The sequence below is a fragment of the Otolemur garnettii genome, unplaced genomic scaffold, assembly GCF_000181295.1.
Source record: "Otolemur garnettii isolate 467f Iridium unplaced genomic scaffold, OtoGar3 scaffold00029, whole genome shotgun sequence".
NCBI classification, from domain to species: domain Eukaryota; kingdom Metazoa; phylum Chordata; class Mammalia; order Primates; family Galagidae; genus Otolemur; species Otolemur garnettii.
Window position 1 is genome coordinate 13,490,060 of NW_003852424.1, and position 19,045 is coordinate 13,509,104.

The window sequence follows — 19,045 nt, forward strand, 5'->3', positions numbered from 1 at the left end:
CAAGCGAGTCTCCTGCCTCCGCCTCCCAAGTAGCTGGGACCACAGGCGCCCGCCACAACGCCCAGCTATTTTTTGGTTGCAGCCATCATTGTTGTTTTGGCAGGTCCGGGCTGGGGATTCGAACCCGCCACCTTAGGTGTATGGAACTGGCGCCTTAGGCGGTTGAGCTATAGGCGCCGAGCCTGGGGGGTAGGTCTTATTTTTGGGGAAACATGGTACTAGTTTCTCTTCACATGATTCTGTTTGAAGGGTCGGGTTAGGGGGTCTTACTTGATGCCCAGAGATGGAGGCCCTTCCTCTGTTTCCTGAGATGGTTCTTGCCCCCGGGTATCCAGGAACAGACTTGAATGGCTTGTGGGATGGGAGCTATCCTTGGGGTGCCAGGGGCCTAATCCCTATAGAGGTCTAATGCTTGCAGTGTCTGTTAAGTTCTTGTGCTTTGGCTTGGCGCCTGTGGCTCAAGTGGCTAAGGCGCCAGCCACATACACCTAAGGTGGCGTGTTCGAATCCAGCTCGGGCCCGCCAAACAACAATGACTGCTGCAACCAAAAAATAGCCGGGCATTGTGGCAGATACCTGTGGTCCTAGCTACTTGGGAGGCTGAGGCAGGAGACTCGCTTGAGCCCAGGAGTTGGAGGTTGCTGTGAGCTGTGATGCCACGGCACTCTACTCAGGGAGACAGCTTGAGGCTCCGTCTCAAAAAAAAGTTCTTGTGCTTCAGGGTCCTTAGACCTGAGTTTTTGTTTTCTGTGTCACTAAGGACTGTTACCAACATCATCTCCAATTTCATTTTTTGAGTAAACTTGTATGTCTTCAAGACTCAGAGCAGGAGGGGAGTCTGTTTCCTAAGCCCAGGGTCAGTCTCCTAGTGTAATTTTTCTTAGTGGCTGATTCAATTAGATGGAAGCTAATGAGTTTGCAAATTGTTTTTGGAAAGAAAATGGAAGAGTGAAAAGTCTTGGGGTGGGGGGCATTTTCCCTCATCCCCATTTACAACTAGCCCTGAATTGAGTGGGACACCCTTCTGTTACTGGATAGCGCCACCCGCTGCATAAAGAGGTAGTGTTTCTAGTCCTTTGAAAGTGTGCTGAGGTCCAGGGTTGGGTTTCCTTAGGGATTGGAAAATAGGACAAGCTCTTGTGGGGTGGAGAGTGAGGGTGGTGTCTTGGCTTTGTTCCAGCCGCCAGTCTGGATGTGTTGGGCCCTGCTGAGCTCTTGTGGGCAAACGTGGGGAGGCTGGCTCCACAGAGGGGGTCACAGCCCTGCATTGAGGGCAGCCACCAGCTCAATCTTCAGCCACTTTCATGGATATGGGAATGGTGTGTCAAAGCCTTGCATGGATATGGGAATGGTGTATTAAAGCCTTGTATGTGACAGCCTCCCAACTCGAAGCTGGAAGAGTCTCCAGGGTGGCAGAATTTGGACAAACAGCAATGTCTTGGGATTGTGGGACTGTTGGGTGCTGGGAGTATAGTGTGGGTATAAGGTGTCTCTGGATGCTGGAATGTGCTACAGTGGGCGCCAGGCCTTTAGGCCAGGGGTGTCATGTTGCAGGGCAGTATGGGTGCAGATCAGGAATGTTGAGAGGACAACAGGCTGCTCAGGTAGGGTCAGGGCTTGGGAGGGGTTAATGGAGGCAAGTGAAGTTCAACATTGGTCCTTCTTTCTTCCAGCGGGGATCTGACGAGCTTTTCTCTACTTGTGTTACTAACGGACCCTTTATCATGAGCAGCAACTCGGCTTCTGCAGGTAATGCCATGACTTGGCCCGGGCCTATAAATAGTAGCTTGAGGCCACAGCCAGAGCCCTACCTGATTTGTGGTTGTTTTCCCTTGTTCAGATCCTGTACTGCCACCCTAAATGGGACTTGACTCAGTGCCACAGCTCACACCGTTTGTGCTATGGCGCATTCTCAGCATGCCGTGCAACAGTCCATCCCCGCCCTCCCACCCCCAACCTGGATTTGGATTTGTAGGGGTGGACTGGGATAAACTAACTGTGGCAGGCTTTTTTTTTTCTTTCTTTTTTTTTTTTTTGAGACAGTCACCTTTGCCCTTGGTAGAGTGCTATGGCATCACAGCTCACAGCAACCTCCAACTCCTGGGCTTAGGTGATTCTCTTGCCTCAGCCTCCCAAGTAGCTGGGACTATAGGCGCCTGCCACAACGCCCAGCTATTTTTTGTTGCAGTTTGGCCAGGGTCGGGTTCGAACCCACCACCCTCAGTATATGGGGCCAGTGCCCTACTCACTGAGTCTTTTTTTTTTTGAATGACCGAAACAAAAACACCTAAAACTGCAGTTTTGGGAACCACTTGGGGCGGCACCTGTGGCTCATAGGGGTAGGGCACCTGCGCCTTATGCCAGAGGTGGCAGAATCAAACCCAGCCCTGGCGAAAAATTGCAAAAAAAAAAAAGAAAAGAAAGGAAGAACCACTTATTCTTGCCTGTCTTGTATCTCTCTTCAAACTTGACTTTGGCCTCCCATTGGGCCTTGAGTTTAAGAGCAGAGTTTGTGAAGACGTCCTTGTTTTTTTTTGTTTTTTTTTTTTGAGGCGGAGCCTCAAGCTATCCCCCTGGGTAGAGTGCTGTGGCATCACGCTCACAGCAACCTCCAACTCCTGGGCTCAAGCGAGTCTCCTGCCTCAGCCTCCCAAGTAGCTGGGACCACAGGCGCCCGCCACAACGCCCAGCTATTTTTTGGTTGCAGCCGTCATTGTTGTTTGGCGGGTCCGGGCTGGGGATTCGAACCCGCCACCTCAGGTGTACGTGGCTGGCGCCTTAGCCAGTTGAGCCACAGGCGCCGAGCCAAGACGTCCTTGTTGACGACAGTTTTGTCCAAGGGAATATCCACAGAGTACCTTGTGGGCATGAGGTGATTGTAGTTATAAACTTTTACAAAAGACTTGATGTTTGATCGCTTGGCAATCTTCTTGCCCATGGCAGCTGTCACTTTGCAGAGATAGTGGTCAATTCCAGCCACCAGAGCATGGCTGTAGGGGCGGTCTAAAGTGCCATCACCAATGTTCTTCACGATAATGGCTTTGTGTCTGGAGTAGCGTCCAGCCAAGACCAGCACCACTTTCCCAGGTTTCATGAATTTGCCCATTTTGACAGCAACCACCAAGGCCTACAGCAAAAGCCCCCCCCCCTTTTTATTTTGGCTTCTTAAATTTTTCTTTTCTTTTTTTTTTGAGGCAAAGCCTCAAGCTGTCACCCTGGGTAAAGTGCGGTGGCATCACAGCTCACAGCAAGCTCCAAGTCCTGGGCTCAAGCGATTCTCCTACCTCTGCCTCCCAGGTAGCTGGGACTATAGGCACTTGCCACAACACCCAGCTATAGTTTGTTGTAGCTATTGTTGTTTGATGGGCCCAGGCTGGATTTGAACCCGCCAGCTCAGGTTTATGTGGCTGGCACCTTAACTGCTTAAGCTACAGGCACTAAGCCAAACTTTGTTTTATTGATTTTTTTTTTTTTTTTAGAGGCAGAGTCTTTGTCGCCTTCAGTAGAGTGCTATGGTGTCACAGAACCTCCAGCTCTTAGGCTTAGGCAATTCTCTTGCCTCAGCCTCCTGAGTAGCTGGGACTACCGGCTCCTACACAAGGCCTGGCTATTTTTTGTTGCAGTATGGCCGCAGTCAGGTTCGAACCTGCCACCGGCAGTATGTGGGGTTGACACCTTACCCACTGAGCCACGGGCACCACCTGTTTTTTGTTTGTTTGTTTGTTTTTGAGAGAATGTCTCACTGTCTCACCCTGAGTAGAGGGTCGTGGTGTCATAATTCGTATTCTCTTTAAATTTTTGGACTCAAGCAATCCTGCCTTACGCTCTTGATTAGCAGGGACTACTGGCACCCTCCATAACACCTGGCTGGGTTTTTCTATTTTTATTTACTTTTTTGGGACAGACTCACTCTCACCCTGAGTAGAGTGCTAAGGTGTCATAGCGCACAGCAACCTGAGACTCATGGTCTCAAATGATTGATTCTCTTGCCTCAGCCTCCCAGGTAGCTGAGATTACGGGTGCCTCCCACGTCATCTGACTAATTTTCCTATATTTATTTAGAGTCTCATTTTATTGCCCTTGGTAAAGTGTCATTGCATCACAGCTCACAGCAACCTCCAACTCCTGGGCTTAGGCAATTCTCTTGCCTCAGCCTCCTGAGTAGCTGAACTACAGGCACCCGCCACAATGCCCAAATATTTTTTATTGCAGTTTGGCCAGGGCTGGGTTTGAACCCACCACCCTTGGTATATGGGGCCCACGCCCTACCCACTGAGCCACAGGCACTGCCCAGTTTTTTAGTTTTTAGTAGAGATGGGGATCTCACTTTTGCTCTCAGGCTGGTCTCAAACTCCTGAGCACAAGTAATCCACCTACCTAGGTCTCCTAGAATGCTGGAATTATAGGCATGAGCGACCATGTCTGGCCTAACCCTGGCAGTTTTGGCTTGAGTCTCTGGGTTCCCACACAGCTCCCTGGGAGCCCAGGTGAGACTAGGAGGACAGAAACAGCTTCTCTGCCTCCTTGGGGGACATGTGGCTTTGTGGGTCTCACCCTAGCTCCTCTTTTCAGCGAATGGAAATGACAGTAAGAAGTTCAAAGGGGACAACAGAAGTGCTGGTGTACCCTCCAGAGTGATCCACATCCGCAAACTCCCAAGTGACGTCACTGAGGGAGAAGTCATCTCCCTGGGGCTGCCCTTCGGGAAGGTGACCAACCTCCTAATGCTGAAAGGGAAGAACCAGGTATCTGCTGCCCTGGCAAGCCTGGGTTCCCTCACTGTGATCTGTGGGCAGGCATGGGTGGGGTGGCTTATCCCAAGGCTCTGGCCCACTCACAGCCTCTTCTCACAGGCCTTCATTGAGATGAATACTGAGGAGGCTGCCAACACCATGGTCAACTACTATACCTCAGTGACTCCTGTGCTGCGTGGCCAGCCCATCTACATCCAGTTCTCCAATCACAAGGAGCTCAAGACCGACAGTTCTCCCAACCAGGCGGTATGTCATCTGCTGTTGTGAGATGGGGGGGGTCCCATAGCCAAAGAGGCCATGAGGGTGGGTTGGGCTATGTGAGTATGGGGACTCATGGCAATGCCTCCTACAGCGGGCCCAGGCAGCCTTGCAGGCAGTGAACTCAGTCCAGTCAGGAAATCTGGCTTTGGCTGCCTCAGCTGCTGCCGTGGATGCAGGGATGGCAATGGCTGGGCAGAGCCCTGTGCTCAGGATCATTGTGGAGAACCTTTTCTACCCTGTGACCTTGGATGTGTTGCACCAGGTGAGCTGGTCAGGTCTGGATGTTGGTGGCAGAATACTCACCTTGGGGTGGCTGGGTTGATGGGTGCTGAGTAGAAACTCATGGCTCTTGCTTGGGCATTGTAGATCTTTTCCAAGTTTGGCACAGTTTTGAAAATCATCACCTTTACCAAGAACAACCAGTTCCAAGCGCTGCTGCAGTATGCAGACCCCGTGAGCGCTCAGCACGCCAAGTTGGTGAGTGGGGATCCCTGGGACACCTTCCCTGGGACCTGGCTGTGGCTTACCCAGCCCCTCCTTGCAGTCCTTGGACGGGCAGAACATCTACAATGCCTGCTGCACTCTGCGTATCGACTTCTCCAAGCTCACCAGTCTAAATGTCAAATACAACAACGATAAGAGCCGGGACTATACTCGCCCAGACCTGCCCTCTGGGGATAGTCAGCCCTCGCTGGACCAGACCATGGCTGCCGCTTTCGGTACGATGCTGCCTAGTGTGGCACTTAATGTGTGCAGAAAGATGCATAAAGGGTTACTCTGAGTCAGGTCTTCTGAGCAACTCGGGGGCCTGGCTACCCAAAGCTGGGCACCTAGGCTGCATGTGCAGGGGACAGGCTGCATCGCTCAGTCAGTGCCCAGGTGGCCCCAGTGGTGTGTGGCCCTGGGCTTTGTACCCAGGAAGACTTGGCTCCTGTGTTCCTTGCACAGCCAGCACAACATAGTCCAGTGCACCCCATGTCTGGACACATGGCTCCCCATCCCCCCCACAGAGCAGCGGATCTGCCCGCGAAGGCTCTCCTGGGGGGTTGCCCACCAGCCGGGTTTGGGGCTCACCCAACACGCACGGCGCTTGCTCGCGGTGGAGGTTGTGGGTGCAATGATTAGTGTCTCATTTATTTCTAGGTGCACCTGGTATAATCTCAGCCTCTCCGTATGCAGGAGCTGGTTTCCCTCCCACCTTTGCCATTCCTCAAGCTGCAGGTATTCAAACACTTGATCTTGATCCCCCACAGCTGATCTGCATGCCCACACCACCTTTCCAAGTAGCTCGCTTCCATGGGCAGCCAGTGTGGGCTGGCTGGCCTCTCTGGCCATGGGCCTTTCCCGGGAGAGGGGCAGTCAACACAGGACACCTGCTCCACAGAGGAAGCTTATACAGGGCAGGCAGAGCAGGGCTGTAAAAGCTCAGGTATCCGATGTTGGTGTTGGCAAGAAGCCACTAACTGCACAGTCTTTGTGGTCTGGTTCCCTTCAAGCACTTCCGGGGCGAGCTCGAGGACCGACAGTGGTTGGAGGGATGTGTCCCTAGTAGATTGAATTTGAGTGCCTGGTAAGCGAGTGTCCTCCCAGGCTGAGCAGCATGAGCCAGCGGCAGCAGCGGGCACATGTGTGCGTGGCCAGTGCCTTCCCGCTTCCCTTCTGGGCTGGGCAACCTGCCCAAGTGCTGACCATGGACGGAGCAGTGTGGGCCCGTCCTGTATGCCTCGTCTGCATGGAGGAATTGGCACCGGCATGCGCACGGCCGGGCGCATCCTAGGACAGGCCCTGCTTGCAGAGGGCCCGTGTCTGCATAAACGGAACTGGAGCTTTTTTGTGCTGTCTGGGCGCATGCAGATGGGTCCAACCCCAGCACAGTGTCCATGCTGTGTGAGGAGAGGTGGGTGTGCTGGTGCAGGAGCCAGTTGGTGTGGCTGTGTGAGGAGTACACCACAGGCACCCTGGGTAGAGCCAGAGGCGCCTCCCGTCATGGTTCCTTTATGCATGAGGACGGGAAAGTGTCTGTTCTCTTGTTGGTAAAATGAGGGCATTACTGCTCATTTCCTGACTACCTCTTTCTTTGCAGGCCTTTCTGTTCCTAATGTTCATGGAGCCCTGGCCCCCTTGGCCATTCCATCGGCGGCGGCGGCGGCGGCAGCAGCAGGCCGGATTGCTATCCCAGGCCTGGCAGGGGCTGGAAACTCTGTCTTGCTGGTCAGCAACCTCAACCCCGAGGTATGTGGGTATCTCTTGCAGGCTGTTTCCCAGAGAAGCACGCAGGGGTTATTGTGCTTGGTCTTGGGTCTTGCTGGCCATGCTGGAGAGCAGGTGTGGCTGCTGGGTCAGCTTCGAGTGCCTGCCACACCGATCTTGGATCAGCGCTGTTCTCCCTACCGTGTCTGCAGTCGTGTCCCATGCAGCCCACTCTGCTGACATCACTCACATATATCCTCCTTTCCCAAGATTGCTTTGAGTTTTCCTGTTTTCTTTAACAACTTGATTTTGTGTTTTCCAATTCTATAGTAATTCAGAGTTGACATATTTTTCATTGTTCATGACAATCAAAAAATCATTCAGAGTCAAGCAGGGTACAGTTTACAGACCCAATGTGTGCTCTGTTCCTCTGGACATGCTTGGGCCTGGATAGCCCCTGAGCAGCAGATGCACATGTCAGCTTTCTGTATTTGTCAGAGTGGCTGAAGTTGGCTCAGAGAGCTTGGATGAGATAATAAAGGCTCAGAATATTTAACTCTTGATTGATGGGATTAACATTTAATCAACATTTCAGACTTCTTTTATCTGACAATTCCTGTGACTTTCTCTTGAGGCTTCCAGGCAGGGTGGTACTCACCTCCCACCCACTCCTGCCTCCTGCCTCCTTGTCATGAGCTTGTCACGAGCTTGTCACTATCCATCCAGCTTGTCCTGAGTTAGATTACTCCTAGTGAAGCCGTCAACTAACAGACTCAACTCCACTTCATTGCCTGTGTAATCGTGGTTAGAGACTTAATCTATACCACAGCCGCAGGGGACTGCACTGTCACCTGGCCCAGCAGGTGCACTAACCCTGTACCACCATGAGGTGAGGTTGAGCTTCTCTGGCTCTAACCTGGAGTGTGGGATTGGGCTGCCCCCTGGGGGCAGCTTTGCTCCTTTCAGATTGGGGAGTGGTGTGGAATTTGGCCTTTCTGGAAGACCACTGGGGCAGTATCGTCTCCTGCGTGCTGTGTGAGTGAAGATGCTTTTTTCTTTTATTGTGTTCCTTGAGGTAAACCTGTTAACTTGTAATGTGTGTAGAGCGTGACTGATGGACACTACCTGATTTTCTTATGTATTTACTGACCTGTGTTTTTTTGCTACTTTTTTTTCTTTTCTCCCCTTCCCCTTTCCCTATTTTTTTTCTTGCCCTGATCCGGAATTTCTTTGCCAACTGACTGCACGGTACTTCTGCTTCCTGTTGTTGCTTGAAACAAAACAAAAACATAAATAAATAAAAAAACAAAAATTCCCCCTCAAACCCTGCTCTCCGGAAACCAACCTGCCCTTGAATATTAACATCCTGACAACTTCATCATCCATCAACCACTGCACGCCTGCGGGGACTGTCTTCCTCGTGGTGGACGATTGGCAACTCGCCCCCCTTGACCTCTCCCTCTCCCCTGTCCCTCCGCTGCCTTGCTCTGCTGTTCTCTAAAGAGAGTCACACCCCAAAGCCTCTTTATTCTTTTCGGTATGTTATTATTCACACTTTTATTACCTTTTTATATACCTTGTTTTCATTTAATTGAGGTTATTTTTTTATGCCCTGAGATGTACTATGAGTTTGCAGTTTGGCATTCTGATGCTCCCTGGCATTCTGCCTCATTACATGGTTTGCTTCCGGTTTGCATATTTTATTTCAGTCCCTTAGATACGCATGGTTTATCACCCTGCATGCTTTTCAGAGAGTTAAACATGTGGGTAGCATGCGAAAGTGATCATTCTTTGGCAGTTTATCTGTCCCTGGAGTTTATATGACTTTTGCTGAACTCATTTGCTCCTGTTAATGTGCCCAGTGGCTGCTAGATGCAGGCTCCCCAGTGGCAGAATAAGCAAACCCGGTAGGGCTGAGCCAAGCATTGTGGGGGTGTGCAGGGTCTAGGAGGGGTAGATGGGGAGATGGGTGGGTGTCAGGGACTCAGAGGCTCCCTCATCCCTGAACTTTTGAAGGCGTTTACGGTGACGTGCAGAGGGTGAAGATCCTGTTCAACAAAAAGGAAAATGCCCTGGTGCAGATGGCCGATGCGAACCAGGCCCAGCTGGGTAAGGCCTATGGGGGTTCCAAAGGTCAAATGGGCATGGGTGCTGTGTGTTTACCTGGGCACTAAGTCATGGCTTGTCCTTTGTCCCACTGTCCCCAGCCATGAGCCACCTGAGCGGGCACAAGCTGCATGGAAAGCCCATCCGAATCACACTATCAAAGCATCAGAATGTGCAGCTGCCCCGTGAGGGCCAGGAAGACCAGGGTCTCACCAAGGACTATGGCAACTCACCTCTGCATCGCTTCAAGAAGCCTGGCTCCAAGAACTTCCAGAATATCTTCCCACCCTCGGCCACTTTGCATCTCTCAAACATCCCGTGAGTCCCTGGGAGCTTGATGTGGGTGGGTATGACACCAACGGCTCAGAGCTTTCCCTTAGTCATCCTGCCATGCCAGTGCTTGGCCTTCCCTGTGTTTATAGAATGCAGGTTGAGCATCTAGATTAATCTAAAACCTAAAATGTGGGCTGGGTGCAGTGGCTCATGCCTGTAATCCTAACACTCTGGGAGGCCGAGGTGGGTGGATTGCCTAAGTTCACAGGTTCCAGCCCAGACTGAGCCAGACCAAGTCTCTAAAAAAAAATAGCTGGGTGTTGTGGCAGGCACTTGTAGTCTCAGCTGCTGGGGACGCTGAGACCAGATAATCACTTGAGCCCAAGAGCTTGAGGTTTCTGTGAGCAATGATGCCATAGCATTCTACCAAGAGTGATAAAATGAGACTGTCCTCCCTAAATAACCTCTAATTCTAGCACTATGGAAGGCTGAAGCCAATGATTGCTTAAGCTCAGGAGTTTTAAGACCAGCCTGAGAAGGAGCAAGACCCCCACCTCTACAAAAATAGAAAAATCAGTTGTATGTGTGCTGGTAGTCCCAGCTACTTGAGAGGCTGAGGCATGAAGATCACTGGAGCCCAAGAGTTTGAGGTTGCTATGAGCTATGATGCCATGGCACTCTACTCAGGGTGACAAAATAAGACTGTTCCCCACCCCCCCAAGTAAGATGTTCAGAATTCTAAAATCTGAAACTTGTGAATGACCATAAGAGAGGCTAATTGGTAAAACATTTGGGTTCCCCTCCCCCCTCAGATTAATGCAGACATTCAGAAATCCAGTGTACTTGCAGTCCCAGGCATTTTTGATAAGGGTATACTTAACAACCTGTAGTAAACTTTCTGTTTTACTTTACTGTTTTACTTCCTGTTAAACTTCACTTTTTTTTTTTTTTTTTTTTTTTTTGAGATGGAGCCTCAAGCTATCCCCCTGGGTAGAGTGCCATGGCATCATGCTCACAGCAACCTCCAACTCCTGGGCTCAAGCGAGTCTCCTGCCTCTGCCTCCCAAGTAGCTGGGACTACAGGCGCCCGCCACAACGCCCGGCCATTTTTTTTTTGGTTGCAGCTGTCATTGTTGTTTGGCGGGTCCGGGCTGGGGACTCGAACCCGCCACCTTAGGTGTACGTGGCTGGCGCCCTAGCCCGTTGAGCTATAGGCGCCGAGCCGCCTCAGTTTTTTTTCTTTTTTTTCTTTTTAGAGACAGAATCTCACTTTATCACCCTCAATAGAGATAGAGTGCTGTGGTCTCACACTGCTCACAACAACCTCCTGTTCCTGGGCTTAGGCGATTCTCTTGCTTCAGCCTCCTGAGTAGCTGGGACTACAGATGCCCGACACACCCAGCTATTTTTTTTGTTGCAGTTCAGCTGGGGTCGGGTTTATGGTATATGGGGCCCGGTACCCTACCCACTGAGCCACAGGCACTGCCCACCTCAGTTTTTTCTATTTTTAGTAGAGACCAGGTCTTGGCTTTTTTTGCTCAGGTTGGTTTTGAACTCATGAGTTCAAGCGGTCCACCTGTCTCAGCCTCCCAGAGTCCTAGGATTATAGGCATGAGCCACCATGCCCGGCCTGTGTTTTAACTTCAGCGATGATTTTTTGGGGGTGGGGGGACAGAGCCTCAAGCTGTCCCTCCGGGTAGAGTGCTTTGACATCACAGCTCACAGCAACCTCCAACTCCTGGGCTCAAGTGAGTCTCCTGCCTCCGCCTCCCAAGTAGCTGGGACCGTAGGCACCCAACACAAAGCCTGGCTATTTTTTTGGGGGGGGGGGGGTTTGCAGCCATCCTTGTTTGGCGGCCTGGGCTGGATTTGAACCCGCCACCCTAGGTGTATGTGGCTGGCGTCTTGGCCACTTGAGCCACAGGTGCTGAGCCTTAAGTGATAATTTTGTAAAACTTTTTCACAAAAGAAAATTTATGAGGAGTGGCATTACTTTATATTTTTGCTGAATAATTTTTGCTTTCCATGGCTGTTTCACATCATTATGGATGTTCTCTGTCTTAGTTCTGGATCCCTGAAAGGCCCCAGTGCTTTCTCTGAGAGTCACCGTCTAGACTAGGTCACCCTGACCCCGCACATACAGGACAGGGCGGCCCACAACTAAGTGGTTCCCACTCCAACTAAGTGGCCTCCCCTATCTTCCTGCAGGCCCTCAATATCTGAGGAAGACCTCAAGATCCTTTTCTCTAGTAATGGTGGGGTCGTCAAAGGATTCAAGTTCTTCCAGTGAGTATGAGGTGGGCTGTGCTGCTGCCCTCCCCTTGGCTTCTTGTGGTCCATCCTGACCCATGTCTCGTAGGAACGACCGCAAGATGGCCCTGATCCAGATGGGCTCTGTGGAGGAGGCTGTTCAGGCCCTCATCGACCTGCACAACCACGACCTCGGTGAGAACCACCACCTGCGGGTGTCCTTCTCCAAGTCCACCATCTAGGGGTGCAGAGCCCCCACAGCCAGGCTCCCTGGCGACAACTTCCATCATTCCAGAAAAAAGCCACTTTAAAAAGCAGCTGAAGTGACCTTAACAGACCAGAGATTTTATTTTTTTAAAGAGAAAATCAGTTTACCTGTTTTTAAAAAAATTAAATCTAGTTCACCTTGCTAACCTTGTGACGGTGACAGCTCAGGCTCTTGGTGACTGCAGCAGGAGTTTACTGCCCTCTCCCCCATGCCTGGGGCCAGACCATGGGCTGTGCCTTGTCGGGCGTGTTGGGCATGGGGCATACAGGTGGGCATCCCAGACCACAACTCGGCTTTCTTGTGCCTTAGAATCCTGCCTTCCTGCGGCTGCACAGCTACCTGTGGTGTTTTGGGGAGCCAGAGGGGGTTGGGACCCACATTTCAGATAAAGGCACAGCAGCCCCGCAGGCTCCTGCCCAATCATGTGCCTGAGGCTGGCAGGTGCCCTGCACCCAGACACCCCCACCATTTAATCAAGTGACGTGATTCTCCCCCAGCCACCCAGCACCCTCAAGACCCAAGCCAGAGGGCACTGTCCCCTTGCTTCTTCAGCCTTGGAGCTTTTTCATCATAATCTTTGTATTATACGTTGATGCAGTTGCAGACATCTGTGCCTAGCAATATTTCCAGTTGACCAAATATTCTAATCTTTTTTCATTTATATGCAAAAGAAATAGTTTTAAGTAACTTTTTATAGCAAGATGATACAATGGTATGCGTGTAATCTAAATTTCTTTCTTGTGGTATTACCTTGTATACTGTACTTTTTATTTTATTCCTTGTAATTAAGTCACAGGCAGGATCCAGTTTCTGGAGCAGGTGGGGGCCCAGGGAGCCCCAGGTCCTTTCTTAGAAAACCCCAAGCTTCAGGGAAGGGGTGCTGGCCCCGCCCCACCTTTGCCTCCTCTGCGCATAACCTCCAGTTGCCTTATTCCACGCCTTCACTTGTAATCCGCCTAGGAAAACAAGCTCTCTAAAACTTTTTCAGGGTTTTTTTTTTTTCCTTCAAATTTTGGACCAAAGTTTCATTTGTTTTTTGTCTGCCTCTGATGCTGGGACCCAGATGGTGGGACGAAGGTCCTGAGTCTTAACTGTTCTTGCTCCCCTCCAGCCTCTCTGCAAGGATGTCCTTGGGGGTGGGGGGGTGGGGAGGTTCTCCTTGGATCTCTGAATTTCCATAAAGGAGTGTAACAAGGGTGTAAATATTTATAATTTTTTATACCTGTTGTAAGACATGAGGGGCAGCAACACGCGGTTTTTTATGGTGACACACAGATGTATATTTTGATAACAGCAATCCCAATTCCAGGCTCAGTATTGTAACATGGAGCTAACAGTAACCACAAGCACATTCCATTGCCGGTCCCGGATGGCTTGTAATGCAGAAAGAACTCAATTAAAACAATTTTATAACAAACTTTTACCTTTTCTGTAGATCTCTTTATTGCTGTTCACATTGTAGAAGGCCATTGGCCAGTTCTGTACTTGGATTTTGAATAAATTTCTTCTATATCCGTGCTTCAGATTTCACTCTTTATTGGGCCTATTTTTGTCTTCTCTGCTGTTTCTTCCTGTTTGACTTTTTTTTTTTTTTTTTTTTTTTTTTGAGACAGTCTCAACTTGGTCACCCTGGGTAGACTGCTATGACATCATAGCTCACAGCAACCTCAGACTCTTGGGTTCAAGTGATTCTTTTACTTCAGCCTCCCAAGTAGCTGGGACTACAGGTGCCTGCCACAAGGCCCAGCTATTTTTAGAGACCAGGTCTTGCTCTTGCTCATTTTGGTCTCAAACTTAGCTCAAGCAATCTACCCATCTTGACCCCCCAGAGTGTGAGGATTACAGGCATGAGCCACCATGCCAGGACCCCAAACTGGTTTCATTTTTTTTATTTCATTGAGAAAGTATCACTTTGTAGTCGGGTAGAGTGCCCTGGTGTCACAGCTCATAGCAACCTCAAACCTCTGCCTCAGCCTCCTGAATAGCTGGGACGACAGGTTTCTGCCACAATACCTGGCTATTTTTTTGTCTGCCTCTGATGCTCTGCCTCTTGTCCTTGCTCAGGCTGGTGAACTCACTAGCTCAGTCAGTCCACCCACCTTGGCTTCCCAAGTGCCGGGATTACAAGTTTGAGCTATATAGCACCCAACCTTCGGCCATTTTTTTCATCTACTTTTCCAGCTTGAAAGTTTGAGAGGAAATTCTGGAAGGGAAGTAAGGGTTTTTGGGCCTTTGCCCCCATCCCAGGTCATGGCAGCAATAAGGCCACAACCTGCTTTTGTGGCCTTTTGTGGGGTCTAGATGGGTGTGAGATGTGCTTGGCAGGATCCTCCCTCCTGCAGGGCAGGAATCAGCAGTACCAGATAAAACTCAATTCATGAGATTTGCTTCTTTTATTGATTCTTCAAATGTTGACTCCCCAAGTCCCACCCCCCATCCACGAGGGTTCCCCCCACTGCACCCCTCCCAAAACCCCTGTAGGGGCCTGAAAAATGCACCCTGGTCCACTGGGCAAGTTTGCAGTGACAGCCAGATTCAGTCCTGGAACCTGTGGGCCTGCATCTTCCGGTAGTAGCTTTCTACTTCTGCCTCACCAGCTTCCCTCTCCCCCAGCGCCAGGCTGCCTGCATGGTGCCGGACCATTGAATCCCGGCTGGCTGGCCCCAAAGCCCCATCAGCTGAGCCCAGCGGGGGCAGGCCCTCACCTGTGGCCAGGTTGACAGTCGCCACGGCCCCAAACCGAGGCTCCTCCTGGTCCACATCACTGACGGATGAGCCAGGGGATACCCCTGGTGGCCTGGATCCACTGCGGAAGCCACGAGCCAGGTCCCCCAGCTCATACCCACCCTCACCTTCCACAACTTTGGCCCCACCTCCAGCCGCCTTCCATTCCCAGGGTGCATTACCCGCAGACAGGTGGACCACAGGGTGGTGGGGTGCATGTGCGTCGATGGTGACGATGCTGGCTGAGTCTCGGTCCGACGGTGACCGGTACTGTGAGGAGTCGGAGCTGGCACTGGAGGATGAGGCAGTCTCTGCTGCCTTGGGGCCAGCCCCACCTGGGGCCTTAGACATGGCAATCACCTGCAGCAGCCGTGGTGGGTTGGCCACACGGGGCTGTGTGGTGCTGGAAGCCATGGCTGCCCCACCCTTCTCAGCCATCATGAGCCACTTGGCACGAACTGTGGCACTGCTCTTTGGAGACAGGCTAGCCCCTGCCTGCACTCCCTCCTCAGGGATGTGCACCAGGGGTTGTGGCCCTGCCCGTGATGGAAGAATGACCCGGGGCCCAAGCCCTGGCCTTGCCTGGACAGTGGGGTAGAGTGAGGGTGGGGCAGGACCATCTTCCTCCTCATCTTCCTCTTCTTCCTCCTCTTCCTCCTCCTCCTCCTCCTCTTCTTCTGCCATGGGCTCAGTGGGTGCCCGTAAGTGCCCTGGGCTGGCCTCATCGGACAGCCCCAGGCCACGGCCCTCCAGAGACTTCTGCTTCCACTCGCTGATGAGCTGCTTGGATCGAGAGGCATCAAGTGGGACATGGATGGTCATGTGGCGGCGGGCGGGGTCATCCAGTGAGGGTGTGTTGACTCGGGGCAATGTGTTACTGAAGGTCACCATGTTCTCCTTGCCCATGGGGCTGCGTGGAGCCAGCAGGTCCACATCCACGCTGGCCCGCTTTAGGCTGCCCAGAGAGGTCTTCTCCCGGGCCACAGGCCGTGACACACCCTCCAGCCGCCCCGGAGGGCCCAGCTCATCTGTGCTTACAGACTTGTTCTGCTGATAAACTGAATCATGGCCCCGCTGTGTCAGGGCCCGCAGCGCATCCTTAGAGGGTGCAGGGGCCACTGGTTTATCTGCAAGAGGGGCCTGGAAGTTGCCCACTGCATGACAGGCCTGGAGGGGAGAGGAGAGCTAGGCATGAGGCCATGTTCTTGCCACAGGCAATGCACCTGTCACATGGGAGTCTGAGGAGGGGAGGCAAGCTTTTTTTCCAGTGGGAGTCAACTTTGGCCTTAAAGTCAAACACTGCACGTTGGCCAGGTCTGAGTCTATGAGATTCTGACTCCAGCATCCTAACGGCAAGGCACTTCAGAATCCCCTAGGACAGGGCTATGCCTCCCGCTTTCAAATCCCCATTGCTCACCAGGTAGGCAGCGATGCCAGCACCAATGAGAAAGCCAGCATAGACGTCCACAGGGTGGCTGCGGTACTGTGTGATCTGAGTGAGCCCACAGACGCCCGCTGCGATGGCGAAGGCAAACACCAGGATGGGCTTGAGCAGTTTTGTGGTGTCTGAGATAACTGAGTTGAAGTACATCTGGGGGCAGAGTTGGGTAGGAGGTCAGGGAGGCGGGTGGATGGCCACTTGGCAGGAGGTTTGAGGGCCAGACTCACCGACACATAGACTGCGGCAAAGGCTGACAGTGTGGCGTGCTGGGATGGGAAGGTCTTCCTGTAAGGGGGATCCAGCATGAGCCCCGCCTGTTCTGGGGCCCTGACTCCAGTAGTCAGTGCCTCACTTTCCCCATTATGTTCACACAGGGTGAAAGAAAAAGGTGTGGTATGATGTTCCAGCCCAGGGGAGCTGAAAGCCTGACTCACCGTGCAGACAGGATGGCGTGGGTATCATGGCCAGAGCAGATGTCCTGTGTAATGTAGGGGTTGACCTCACATGATGTGCCCAGTAGAGTATAATTAGGTTTGCAGACCGTGAGGAAGAAGGGTGCATGGTAGCCTGTGGCCAGCTGGATGACATCAGTCACCAAGGCTGTGGCACAGAGGCCAAACACGTGGACGCCTAAAGGATAGAAGGGTCAGGGCCGGGCAAGGGAACTGGAGGCCTGGAATGGCCTGACTCTGTTTATGGATTATGGGTAGGGTCAGGGCACCATCCAGCAACTCACCCACAAACCGGACAGTGCGCCGCAGGAAAGAGTTGAAGTTGCAGCCGCCAGCGTTGATGCTGCCCTCGGCCCCACCAGGTCCCCCACCACGGCCCCACAACCGGGACTGCAGACAGTACAGCATGCCCTCGCCAACCATGATCTGCCCAACAGGGATGTGCTCAGGTGGGCTCCCAGCCAGGGGGGAGCCCATAAGCTAGCCCAGCCCCCTGATGCTGGGTACTCACTGAGGCGGCAGGGGCAGCAAAGGCCAAGCTGAGCAGCATGAGCAGTGGGATTAGCTCCTCGTTGGTCTCCACGTATGGCATGGAAAGTGTGCGGTCATAGCACTGGAAGCCCACCTTGGCTGGCTTGAAAAGGTCAGTCAGCTCCAGGAAGTACAGGGACACAATGGAGGATGCCACAATAGGCAGCTGTGGGAAGAAGGCTGGCCAGGGTCACCCTGCACTTCCTGAGTCATCTGTCCATCCCCCTGTAAACTCAGAAATATCCGATTTCATGAACCCATTCATAGATCCAACCAGCGTCAAAGCCATTCTTACTACACCTGTGAATCAATTCATCAATAAGGCGCCAGCCACAAACACCAGAGCTGGTGGGTTCAAATCCAGCCCAGGTCTGCCAAACTACAATGACAACTACAACCAAAAAATAGCCAGGCATTGTGGCAGGCACCTCTAGTCCCAACTACCTGGGAGGCTGAGGCAAGAGAATCATTAAGCCCAGGAGTCGGAGGTTGCTGTGAGCTGTGATGCCACAGCACTCTACCCTGGGCAACAGTTTGAGGCTCTGTCTCAAAAAAAAAAAAATACATAGATTCACAATCCATCCACTCATCCATCCATTTACCTACCATCTGTCCATCCTCTATTCATGTACCCACCCCTCCTCCCTCCCATCCATTCATCTATCCTCCCAACCATCCTTCCATTCATCCATCCTCCATCCTTCTCCAACTATCCACCCTCCATTTATCCATCCTCAATCCTCCATCAATTCTCCATCCATCCATCCTTCCACCCATCAGTCCGTCCTCCCTCCCATCCATCTTTCCTTCCACTCTCTCAACCTTCCTTCCATTCATTCATCATACATCCATCTACCTTTCCAACTTTCTATTCATCCATCCTCCATCCATTCTCCATTCATCTATGCTCCCAACCATACATCCCTCCCTCCCAACATTCCATCCACCTACCTCCCCCAACATTTCATTCACCTATCTGCCATCCTTCATCCATCCATCTCCCATCTATCTACCCTTTGAGCCTTCCATTCATCCATCCTAAATCCATCTTCTAACCACTCATCTATCCTCCATACTCCATCCATACAGTCTCCTAACCATCTGTCCATTCTCCACCCATCCATCATCTGTCCATCTCCACCCACCCATGCATCACCCAGCAATCCATGCATACTCCATCCTACATTAACCCTCCATCTACCCTCCCAACCATCTACCAATCCTCTATTCATCCTTGATCCAACCATCTATTGACCCACCCATTCACATCCATCCACCTATACATCTATTCATTCTACATTTCATATATATATGTATATATATACACACACACACATTCATGAATATACATTCATCTCTTCTCACCAGATACCCTTACCTTCTTGAACAACTTTTAAGCAACAAATATGTATTTGTGATCCTCCTGCCTCTGGGCTTTCCTCTCTCTTCTCCCTAGCTGAGACATGCTTCCTGTAGACATCGACCCTGTTCCCTAGTCCTCCCCAGAGGGATCCTCTCTGGTCCTCAGACCTCCACATGCCAATCTACAACTGAACCTTGAGAACAGCATCTGGCACACCATAGATCCTTACGGAATGAATTTGTTGGGTCTTTCATTCATACATCCTGGTTGTGTGCCCCCCACATGTTGGGCATGGAACACACATAATATTCCTGAATGCTGGCTCCGTGCCTGTGGCTCAAGTGGCTAAGGCGCCAGCCACATACACCTAAGGTGGCGGGTTCAAATCCAGCCTGGGCCCGCCAAACAACAATAACGGCTGCAACCAAAAAA

The 19,045-nt window shown here is 51.7% G+C and overlaps 2 protein-coding genes across 7 annotated transcripts in view; one reads left to right on the plus strand and one right to left on the minus strand.

The window, feature by feature from the left end:
• Positions 1-13,620, plus strand: part of PTBP1 (polypyrimidine tract binding protein 1) — a 21,536-nt gene extending 7,916 nt beyond the window's left edge. For 3 of the 6 annotated variants that reach the window (XM_012804523.2, XM_012804521.2, XM_012804520.2), the window contains 13 exons: positions 1,674-1,749; positions 4,573-4,745; positions 4,854-5,000; positions 5,107-5,277; positions 5,382-5,492; positions 5,560-5,734; positions 6,159-6,236; positions 7,099-7,247; positions 8,709-8,742; positions 9,222-9,314; positions 9,413-9,629; positions 11,793-11,870; positions 11,944-13,620. In XM_012804523.2, the coding sequence (XP_012659977.1) occupies positions 1,674-1,749; positions 4,573-4,745; positions 4,854-5,000; positions 5,107-5,277; positions 5,382-5,492; positions 5,560-5,734; positions 6,159-6,236; positions 7,099-7,247; positions 8,709-8,742; positions 9,222-9,314; positions 9,413-9,629; positions 11,793-11,870; positions 11,944-12,076 (1,635 nt within the window). In that variant the 3' untranslated portion in view covers positions 12,077-13,620. Of the gene's footprint in view, positions 1-1,673; positions 1,750-4,572; positions 5,001-5,106; positions 5,278-5,381; positions 5,493-5,559; positions 5,735-6,158; positions 6,237-7,098; positions 7,248-8,708; positions 8,743-9,221; positions 9,315-9,412; positions 9,630-11,792; positions 11,871-11,943 lie in introns of all 6 variants that reach the window. The other 3 variants (XM_012804519.2, XM_023512522.1, XM_023512521.1) reach the window with 2 other exon arrangements.
• Positions 13,621-14,637: 1,017 nt separating this feature from the next.
• PLPPR3 (phospholipid phosphatase related 3) overlaps positions 14,638-19,045 on the minus strand; it is a 12,463-nt gene continuing 8,055 nt past the window's right edge. The window contains exons 2-7 of the mRNA XM_003788678.1: positions 17,231-17,416; positions 17,004-17,145; positions 16,702-16,897; positions 16,495-16,552; positions 16,244-16,417; positions 14,638-15,993 (exon numbers count right to left, since the gene is read on the minus strand). Of these exons, the coding sequence (XP_003788726.1) occupies positions 14,638-15,993; positions 16,244-16,417; positions 16,495-16,552; positions 16,702-16,897; positions 17,004-17,145; positions 17,231-17,416 (2,112 nt within the window). The remainder of the gene's footprint in view (positions 15,994-16,243; positions 16,418-16,494; positions 16,553-16,701; positions 16,898-17,003; positions 17,146-17,230; positions 17,417-19,045) is intronic.